This window comes from Pituophis catenifer, unplaced genomic scaffold, assembly GCF_029215685.1.
Source record: "Pituophis catenifer annectens isolate HBS135680 unplaced genomic scaffold, rPitCat1.0.hap2 SCAF_13, whole genome shotgun sequence".
Classification (NCBI taxonomy): domain Eukaryota; kingdom Metazoa; phylum Chordata; class Lepidosauria; order Squamata; family Colubridae; genus Pituophis; species Pituophis catenifer.
This window is the reverse complement of record NW_027256893.1, coordinates 18,762,228-18,773,189: the sequence shown is the minus strand read 5'-3', so window position 1 is coordinate 18,773,189 and position 10,962 is coordinate 18,762,228. Positions and strand designations below refer to the sequence as shown.

Genomic DNA, 10,962 nt, shown 5'->3' with positions numbered 1-10,962 from the left:
AATAGGTACCACTTTAGTGGGAAGTAACAGCTCTCTGCGACATCATGCTGGCCACGTGACCATGAAATGTCTTTGGACAGCTCTGACTCAATGGCCTTAAAATGGAGATGAGTATCACTTCCTAGAGTTGGCAATGAGTAAAGTCCGCAGGGACTCTTTACGTTTTACCTTTGCTTATGAATGGCATTTTGCCAAGTGGAATTGGAATAATTCCTTGGAACTGTGAGTAATCCTTGGAAAAGCACCACTGCACATGAGCAAGGTCCACCCACAGACTAGAACTGTGATGGTGAACCTATGGCATGCGTGCCACATGGCATGCGGAGCCATATCTGTGGGCACATGAGCGTTAACCTAGCTCAGCTCCAGCGCATATCCGCGTGCTGGCCACCTGATTTTCCGGCGTTCCAGGCCCACCGGATGTTGAGAAATGGGCTGTTTCGGGCCTCCGGGGGGTGAGGAAGGCCGTTTTCGCCCTCCCCAGGTTCCTAGGAAGCCTCTGGAGCCTGGGGAGAGCAAAAAATGGGCCTATTGGGCCCACCATGCCATCAGTTGCCAAAAGGGGGGAGCATGGGGGGGTCGCGCATGCATGCGCAGGGGGTGGGGTGCATTGAATTATGGGTGTGGGCACGCACGCGCGCAACCCCCACGCGCTCCCCCCACTTTTGGCATGTGACAGCAAAAAGGTTAGCCATCACTGGACTAGAACTTCTATCAAAAGATGCTCCATTGCACTGTGTTTTCTGCAATATAAAGTGGACAAGTAATTCTTAAAAAAAAAAAATTCCACATCAGTACAAAACCCTTACATGCAAAAAGAAACTGCCTTTTTTTTTTTTTTTAATTTGCAGATACTTCAACACAAGTGTACAATGTCCTCTGGTTAAATTGCTTTATATCAGAATTACATTATTTCTTACGAATGAGGACTCGGTTGGGAATTTACAAAGCGTGCTGAGCTTAGGTACCGGAGAATAAATTAGTCCTCATTTGCAGACATAAGCACCGCAAAGCAGTGTAAATTTCTTGCGTTTTCTGAAACCCAAGGTTGAGCTTTCTCCATTCTTTTCATTTTTGCCCAAAAAGATGTAGAAGTCGATCTCTCGGGATCGAACATTTGAATTTGCCTTTCCTACTCGGAGGATACGTTCACGCTCAGTGGTTCTATGTGAAAGGTACCTAAGCAGAAGCGTCTCTTCAGTGTTCCCTCTCACGTAAAAATATTAGGGTGGATTTTTGCCTTGGCCGGACAGAGCAATTTCAAAAAGGCTTTTCTGAAACTGATGTGGCACAAAGGATATAATACGGGATTAATAGCTGAATTCAACCACAGTAGCCAAAATGATACTTCATAGAGATCATGGTGGATGCATCTCCCATGACAACCAGCTCTGATGATCATTAGAAGGGTGTAGGGTGCCCAACATACAGCAAAGATGCAGACAACAATGGCTAAAGATTTGGCTATTTTCTTATCACGGGAAAGCCGAAACCGGCTAGCTGCAGTATTGGCCACCTCTGCTTTCCCCGTGGGGCCGGATATGTTCTCTAGAGCTTTGTAGACACCGCCCCATGGTGATTCGGTTTGAATGTCTACCTTCCAAGGTGGAAAATCTTGATGGATGTTAAACTCTACTGAGTGAGTCTGGAGGTGATGGATGCCGAGACTCCCCACCGCAGGCTTGCTAGGGGTGAAGCTTCTCACCTTTTCGTTCCTCTCGTCCTCTCTTTTTGTGAAAACTACGACGTGGTCTCGTTTCTTCCCGCAGCAAAGAAGTCCACAGTTCTTTGGGGCTGCTGAGGAGCTCTCGCTTCCGACCGACGTCCGCTTGCGAATGTTGAAATAGATACTTAAGTTGAAGTAGGTGACACTGATGAATGGTGTGAAGAACTCAATGGTGGAGGCAATCATGAGGAAGTACCAGTTGTAGTGGAATTCGGCATAACACTTGTTCTTAGGGATGATGGTCTGCTGGGCTATGTACTCCCAGCTGATAATGGCTGGACCATAAAGGAGAAATGCTGCAATCCACACCGTAACCATCTTCACCACCGTGCTTTTGGTCATCCCTTTCTGAACTCTGTAGCTCACCTAGAAGAAAAAGTAGACGTCAAGCCCAGGAAAACAGGAGCCCAAGCAGTTCAAATGAATATATCGGTTGATTGTATGCTAAAGCTCTCTACAAGTATCTGAACTACTAACTGTCAAGTCAAATTGGCAGTAGATGAGAGTCAACAGAATTCAAGGTAGACTTAGATTTCTTGTGGGCGTGAAGGGACTTGAGATTTATGACACGTTTGACCCCTCCCTCTGGCTCAGCTTAGTCATCTACAACAGGTGGAAATCTGATTATTATGAAAATCTTGTTTAGCAGATGGAAAATTCTTAAGGAACAACTGTTTCCATGGTTGATGGCCAACCACAGATTTTCATTCTTGGACTTTCACAGTTAAACCTTCTATTGACTTGGATTATCATGCTAAATTGTAAATCTGGTTCATATAGTGTATACCAAGCTATGCTTTGCTTTACCACATGTGTTGAATAAAGCACAGTTACCATTGTTTTCATCACACGCTACACTAAAACCAAGCTTTATATAGCTGTAGTTCTCCACAATTTAGGAAGTTGAGCCAAGAAACCCACATCATGCCTTTAGTGTGATGTGTGAATATCAACAGCATGTGGTCTGCCTGTTGACATCTTAACTGCAGTTTTTGAGACGATGCTATGCTTCTTATGCTGAATGTGTTGCATGTATGTATGGAGTTGGAGTGGATTTAAAAAGCCATTGTTAAGTAGATACCATAAGCTTCACCTATGAACAGGTTTAATGTTTTCTTTTAGTGTGACATTGAGGAAAGTTTTGACTAGGGATGTCCAAGCTTGGCAACTTTAAGACTTGTGGACTTCAACTCCCAGAATTTTCCAGCCAGAATGGATTGGTCCTCCTAAAATTGGTATTGAGGTTTCAGAATATTGTTTGATGCTTCAAAGAAGGAAAAGACAGTGATTGCTATGTCTTTGGTCACATGCAGGAGAACAACTGTCTGATGATGTCAGAAAGAGAATGAGTCAGAAAACGTTGGGAGACTGAACATCTGCTAAGGCAGAAATAGTGGTGGCTAGTTGTAATTCACGGCAGTGTTTTCTAAACATCTGGAAGCCATCAATTAGCTAACTGAGACTCTGTGCAATCACAATCACTTGGGTGTGCCTTAAATTTCATAGCCGTTGACTTACTTAGTTGCAATTGGTGGCTTGCCCAGCAGAATGTGTGGCTTTGTGTCACCTGCCTAAAGTTCACACAGGTGTCCCTTGAATTCTGAGAAGATGCCCCTGGCTGGAGATAATCAGAAGCCCCATGGAAAGCAACGTTTCTTACCGCCCTCGTTACGGAGATGAATCGGTCAAAACTGATCAAGACAATGTTGAAGCCAGAAGCGGTGCAGACTAGGTAATCGACCACCAACCAGAGCTTACACAGGCCTTTCCCAAATTTCCATTCATCGGTCAGGATATATGGGATGTAAAGGGGAATACAAAATCCACCTGGGAGCAAAGGAAACAAGGTTGCGGAGACAGCCATAAAGCGGAGGCCAAATTGTAGGCAACTTTTAACGACAAGCAGTGATTCCCCCCCCCCACACACCCTCAACCTTTCACACACTGGACATTTCAAATGGTCCAGTCACATGGAAATCAGGCATGATTTCATAGAAATGAAGACTTGAAAAGGAATGCAGAGATTATACAATTCAACCCTCCTGCAATGTGTGGGAAAACCAACTAGAGTTCTTCTTTTCCTCCTTCCCTTCTCCTTTTCCTTCTTTCCTCCCTACTTCCCTCCCTCCTTCCCTTTCCTTCCTTCCTCCCTCCCTTCTCCTTCTTTCCTTCCTCCCTCTCTCCCTTCTCTTCCTCCTTCCCTTCTCCTTTTGCTTCCTTCCTCCCTCCCTCCTTCCCTTTCCTTCCTTCCTTCCTCCCTCCCTCCCTTCTCCTTCCTTCCTTCCTTCCTTCCTTCCTTCCTTCCTTCCTTCCTTCCTTCCTTCCTTCCTTCCCTCCTCCCTCCCTCCCTCCCTCCTTCCCTTCCTCCCTCCCTCCCTCTCTTTCTTCCTGATTTTAAATGTTAATAAGGGTGGCCTGAAACCTCCCAGCCAAAGGCAAGCAATCCAGGTTTTCAAGAGATGCAATGGATATTTTCAGTCTCGGGTTTAATGAACAAATTCTCCCTCTTAAATTCCTCCTTTCAAATGTAAATAAATTCTGCCTGCCTAGTTTGGGGACTCTGGGTTCAAAGGGATACCGGAGAGCAGTTGGGAATTGTAACTGACCCCTTCTCCACTTTACTTTCCACATGAGAAGCCACCTTTCAGTCCTTACTGAGAGGCAGAAAAATTAATGCCATTGTACCTCTAAACCAGGAGTTTGCCATATGATATTGACTAAATTCTCATTTATAGCCCATGAGCAACAATGCTTTTTTTCCTTTTCTTTGTGCACATACTATCCCTGTGAAGTAAATTCCTTTTTAAAAAATTGAATACAAACTGAACCAAAAAGTGATTAAACTCTGCAGTTGCCATGTCAATAGAACTACACATTGTCTTCACTGCAGTTATTCTTTGTATTCCAAGCCCATGTGGTTTCAATCTTTGATTTTGCCTCCCTGCCACATTTATTCATTTTTACACAGTATTTTTACGTATACTGAGACTTTCCTCTGAAGAACACAAGGCCACTTGCACGGATCTGACTTCTTCCGCAGGAGTTTTGTACACACAATACATTTAATCAAATCCCAAACCCAGGGGCTGCATCCACACAGCTTGTTAAGTTTGATGTAGTGGGAAGCTTGATTAATTTATTTTGTGATTTAATGCGCTGCGTAAACCCGGTTCATTTTTTCCCCTTGGTTTACAGTTCATTGTATTATGTAAATCCACAAATGGGTTAATTCAACAATCAGGTTAAACCAGGGATGAAATCCTGCAGGTTCTGACAGGTTCTGGAGAACCAGTAGCGGAAATTTTGATTAGTTCGGAGAACCGGCAAATACCACCTCTGGCTGGTCCCAGAATGGGGTGGGAATGGAGAATTTGCAACATCCTTCCCCCAGGAGTGGGGAGGGAATAGAGAATTTGCAACATCCTTCCCCTGCCATGCCCACCAAGCCACACCACGCCCACCAAGCCACGCCCACAGAACCCGTAGTAAAAAAAAATGAATTTCATCACTGGATTAAACATATTGGATCAATGCAAAGTATCATCACAACAAACCCATGTCATCTTTATCATTCCCATTGAGAGTTTTGGATCATGTTTCTGCTAAATTAGTTCTGCTCATTTCAAAAACCCGTCACAATTTGGGGTTTGGTTTGGAACCCTATCTAAACCCAGCCCAGCCCATCCCAACCACTGCAAACTGGTGGCCCAGTTTAAGTGCAGTACTGCAGGCAAACTCTGCCTGCAGCCTGGAGTTCAATCCTGACAGTGCTCAAAGTTGACTCAACCTTCCATCCTTCCAAGGTTGATAAAATGAGGAGCTGGATTGTTTGGGGGCAATATGCAAATAATGCTTTGATTTTGTAAACTTCCCAGAGAGTGCTATAAAGTGCTATGGGGCAGTACATAAACCTAAATGCTATTTCTATTTCTATTATAGCTTAGTCAACAGCCAAATGGTTAAGTAAACACCAAGAAGCGTGAACTCTACTTATTACTCAGTTCAATCACACAGTGCTTGCTCTTGGGATACGATGAAAGAAGACCCCTTTCCTTGCCCTCAGTGGTGTTTTGAGCTCTCAGAGAGAAACCAACCAAACCTCCACCAGATCCCCCTCCCATCTTTGACTTTCCCCTGGCTTGACTCATTTCCCAGAAGCTTCACTCACCCACTAAAAAATCTGCCAGGGCCAAGTTCAGGAAGAAGAAGTTCCCTTGGGTCCGTAGGCTTTTGTCCACCACAAATGCCAAGATGACCAATGCGTTGCCCAAGACGGTGACCAACGCTAGGAATCCCATGAGTATTGCCAACAAGACAGTGACAGGTGCTGAGAACTGTCCATGGTGCTGAAAACGATGTTCTGCAGCAGTCACACATCCGTTGCCCAGGCAGGTAGACAAATTCAGTGCCACTTGAGTTCCCTCAGACATAGCTGAAAGGTGAAGAGACAAAAACGGATTAGCGTTGTTGTTGTTGTTGTACTACTGTGACTATAAACAACAGGCTGGAAAGTCTGATAGTTGTTATTACTCTGGTTATTCATGGAGAGATTCATTCCTAAGCATGAGATATCAACCGTTGGAGAAAAGGGGAAGCTGTAGGCTGCCGGAGCATATAAATTGGATTGGTTCCTAGAAGCAGAGGACAGAAATTTAGCAGAAGGGACAAAAGAGAGAATAAAAGGGAGCATCAGAAAGAAAGAAAGAAACACACACAAAGGCAAGGCAGATAATAACCGTTGCTTCTTGCAGGAAAGACTTCCACGGAGAGGAGGAGAAAAGGGGAGACCAAATTACCAGCTTGGTGTTCCATTCTTTGGGTGCTCAAGCTGATGTCTTTTTTCAGAGTTTTCTGTCCTTTTCTGCGGTCCCCATAGCTGCCTTATTGGGCAAAGACGTTGCAAAGCAGGGAGAATCAACTCCCTGGATTCTGTTAAAGTACTGCCAGTTGTATTCCTTTTCTGTTTCAAACAAGTTTGGGTAGGAGGGTTGTGTGTGAGCTTTTGTGTGTGCATGCGCAGGCATGTGTTATTGAGGGGAGGGGGGGGGAAGGAGGGAAGAAAAGGCTGGCAATGTGAACTGCAATGAAATCCACAGGCATTTCAAAGCAGTTCATTTCAAACTAATCCATCTGGCTAAATGACCAATAGATTTGGAGGCGTCTGGGTTCAAATGCATTTTTAATCAGGGATTTAGTTTTGTTCCCCAGTTAGGTTCAAGTCCACATATTTCATTTAAAAAAAATGTTCAAATAGACCCCGAAATAATGTTATTTAGTAGGCTGTTCTGTCGTTTTAAGCTCAGCATGATGATGGTATTTTATGATTATGATCATGATTTATCACTTGTGGTTTGCATGTACACTGAGAGCTTATGTACCGGAGACAAATTCCATGTGTGTCCAATCATATTTGGCCAATAAAGAATTTCTATTCTATTCTATTCTATTCTATTCTATTCTATTCTATTCTATTCTATTCTATTCTATTCTATTCTATTCTATTCTATTCTATTCTTTTATTCCATTCCATTATATTCGAAACCAATCTCCCACTTTCCTTCACATTCATCCTGTGAAGCAATTTAAGTAATATAAATCATCAGCAGTTTATGTAGCCAATTGGTGAGTGCTTTCTTGAATGGAATAACATCCCATTGTTGTCTTCCTTTCAGCTTCAGTGCTTTATTTATAAAATAAAGTTATATTGACTCATCTCACACAGAATACCAATGATGTTTACCCATCACCTTGCAAAACGCAACGATTTCTGTAGCATCTTTTCCAAAGCAAGTGATCTCCTATAGAAGTGTTTCTGGAAGATTCTACCCTACTAGCCAGAGCTGGGTTTTCAGCAAGTTCTGACCAATTCTGGAGAACCGGTAGTGGAAATTTTGAGTAGTTCGGAGAACTGGTAGTAAAAATTCAGACTGGCCCTGCCCCCATCTATTCTCTGCCTCCCAAGTCCCAACTGATCGGGAGGTAATGGGGATTTTGCAGTAACCTTCCCCTGGATTGGGGAGGGAATGGAGATTTTACAGTATCCTTCCCCTGCCACTCCCACCAAGCCACACCCACAGAACCGGTAGCAATTTTTTTTTTTGAAACCCACCACTGCTACTAGCCATTTAAATATTCCTGAGTTGGTTCTTCCCAAGAGCAAAGAAGGCCCATAGACTTTGGAAGGAGCTTTGTTTCAGGTTCCTGAAAGGATTGTATCCAAGGCTTTATCAACCGGAGAAATAACACGCTTTTATTAGTAGCGTCTAAATTTAATTAAATGGCTGGAGAAAATCTATCACACTCATTTCCTATCTGCCTTCTTTGGACGGCGTGTGATAAATTAATCTTTCGCTCCCAAGTGGGTTTATTTTTTGTAGTTCTGGCATCTCGGCTGCTCCTGTCATTTCTAGAAAACTCTTTGACTGGAAGGGAGGACATTTCTTTTGCTCCCCATCCTCCCCCACCCCCACCAGTAAAGTGTAAACCTGAGTGACAGATGACTGAATTGCATGCTTTAAAAAAAAAAAAAAAGACTGCAAACAGATGCCTTGGGAATGAGAAATATTGGCAAGTGGAATTAATTATAGCCTGGATATTTTACTCCATCAAGTCACTGAGTCCTCCCTTTCTGGGGAAAAAAAATCCTGAAAGTTACCACCAGACAAGCAGAGATTAAAACCAAGATTAATACTAGACCAACAATCAAGCAGTAAACAACATTCCAAGCACCACCAAGAGCGCACACACCAACAATAACACAGCAAGCCCCTTGTATGTTAAAAGGGAGCAAGCCAGGGGTGAAATGTTCCCGGTTCGGACCGGATCACCCGATCCGGTAGTGATGGCGGCAGGTGGTTCGGAGAACCGGTAGCAAAAATCCCTGCACCCCCCGCCCACCCAGCTGAGCCACACGATCATCAGAGGCTTTTTTCTTTTTAACTTTTAAAAGCATTTTTTCTACAACTTCTTCTGCTGACTCCCATATAAATCAATTCTAGCGAACTTGGAGCCAAAATAAAACTGTCTGTCCAATTAATGGTGGGTTCAGAAGAAATCGAACCATGCGAGCTCAGAACTTTTGAGCAAAGTTCTAAAGAACTTCAACGTTGTGTATGTCTGGATTAGTTTCCTGTCAACGAATACGTTTCTTCTGTTTTCTTGGAGGCTGCACGTAAAAAAAGGTGACAGGTAAAAACAATCCATGCATTTGAGTGGGAAATTTGAGTGGGAAAGTAAGATGATTAGGGGACTGGAAGCCAAAACATATGAAGAACGGTTGCAGGAACTGGGTAGGTCTAATTTAATGAAAAGAAGGACCAGGGGAGACATGATAGCAGTCTTCCAATATCTCAGGGGCTGCCACAAAGAAAAGGGAGTCAAGCTATTCTCCAAAGCACCTGAGGGCAGGACAAGAAGCAATGGGTGAAAACTAATCAAGGAGAGAAGCAACTTGGAACTAAGGAGACATTTCCTGACAGTTAGAACAATTTATCAGTAGAACAAATTGCCTCCAGAAGTTGTGAATGCTCCAACACTGGAAGTTTTTAAGAAGATGTTGGATAACCATTTGTCTGAAGTGGTGTAGGGTTTCCTGCCTAAGCAGGGGGTTGGACTGTCAAGCAGGTATCCAGTGATCATTGAATTATTTTTTCTTTTAAAGATGCTGTAATCCCTTTTATCAGGGTAGAGTCAGGGTGACTGAATGGAGCTTGAGCATTTACTGGCCGGATGCCCTTCCTGACACCTATGTGGAGTTCACAGCAGATATTTTCTCTTAGTGCCCAGAGAGAGAAATGTCTGTCCCTACCTAGGATTGAACTCACAGCCTCCGGATTGTGAGGCAAGAGCTCCACCTCTAGGCTACCATGACACTCCCAGTGATCATTGCAATAAATGTAATTTCTGCCCCCCCCCCCCATATTGTGCTCCTTACTTTGCCCAAATGTTTTTTCTTCTTCAGTTGAGGTTTCTTACAGAGAGGGAAAGGGTTAAGGGCATCCTTGCTGCTATATATAAGATAGAGATAATTACAAAATCGCTAAAAGAGGTTTTGACTGATGTGAGGACTTCTTGCAATGAATCTCCTAAACTTCACATGAATCACATTTCTCCCTAGAGAAACTTAACCTCTCTGCTCTTGAACATTTCATTTTCTTAAAACATCTAATTGCTTGAAATCAACAGCCTGAAAATATATATCTATATCTCTTCCTTTCAAGCACGAATGATGTGCTTTCTAATTTTTCTTGAGCACTTGGGATTAATTACTACTTTGCTAGCAGAACAAAATGTATTGACGTGGATGAATTCCTATTTGTCAAATTATTAAAGGAATTGGAAAAGTAAGGAGCACTTTTCAAAGATGTGTTTAAATGTTCACTAGAACAAGACAGTTTCTGCTTTATTCTTTTTTATATATGTATAAATATTTCAAGCATTTCACATCAGTCTTGGTTTAAGAATTCTGCTGCAGTGCGTGTGTGAGCTGTATGGTTATTTGAACTGGTAGCTTTTAGCAAACCCGCGGCCGAGCTTGGTTGATAGCAATAGCAATAGCACTTAGACTTATATACCACTTTACAGTGCTTTACAACCCTCTCTAAGCGGTTTACAAAGTCAGCCTATTTACTCACCTTGGAAGAATGGCATGCTGAGTCAACCTTGAGCCGGTGAGATTTGAACTGTCGAACTGCACCTAGCAGTCAGCTGAAGTAGCCTGCAGTGATGCACTCTAACCACTGCACCACCTTGGCTCTTTTGATCATCAAAAGGCTAAGCAGGATAAGAACCGGGTTGATGCCTGGATATGAGAGTACAGGGACCACAACCTATGAACACAATTGAGCCCTAAAATGTATGTTGCTAAGCGAGACGGTTGTTAAGTGAATCCCAGGGCTGAGAGAAAGTGACTGGCCCATAGTCATCCAGCCGGTCTCCAACAAGGAAAGTCAATGGGGAAAGCCAATTTGCTTAATAACAGTGCGATTCATTTAATCGTAGTGATTGATTCAACTTTCCATCCTTCTGAGGTGGGTAAAATGAGGACCCAGATTGTTGAGGGTAATAGGCTGAAAACTGCTTAGAGAGGGCTGCAAAGCACTATGAAGTGGTATATAAGTCTAAGCGCTATGGCTATTGCAGGTTAATTCTGCTCACTGCCAGGAGTTCGATCCTGAGTGGCTCAAGGTTGATTCAGCCTTCCATTCTTCTGAGGTGGGTAAAATGAGGACCCAGAT

At 43.3% G+C, this 10,962-nt stretch overlaps 1 protein-coding gene across 1 annotated transcript; it reads right to left on the bottom strand.

Moving 5' to 3' along the window:
- Nucleotides 1–1,210: 1,210 nt before the first annotated feature.
- On the bottom strand, nucleotides 1,211–6,538 carry LOC139323612 (histamine H3 receptor-like). The gene is made up of 4 exons (XM_070953036.1): nucleotides 6,523–6,538; nucleotides 5,895–6,158; nucleotides 3,387–3,553; nucleotides 1,211–2,092 (listed from the first exon to the last, which is right to left on the bottom strand). Exons 1-4 carry the CDS (start codon nucleotides 6,536–6,538, stop codon nucleotides 1,211–1,213), a joined length of 1,329 nt encoding a protein of 442 aa, XP_070809137.1.
- Between the last annotated feature and the right edge of the window lie 4,424 nt (nucleotides 6,539–10,962).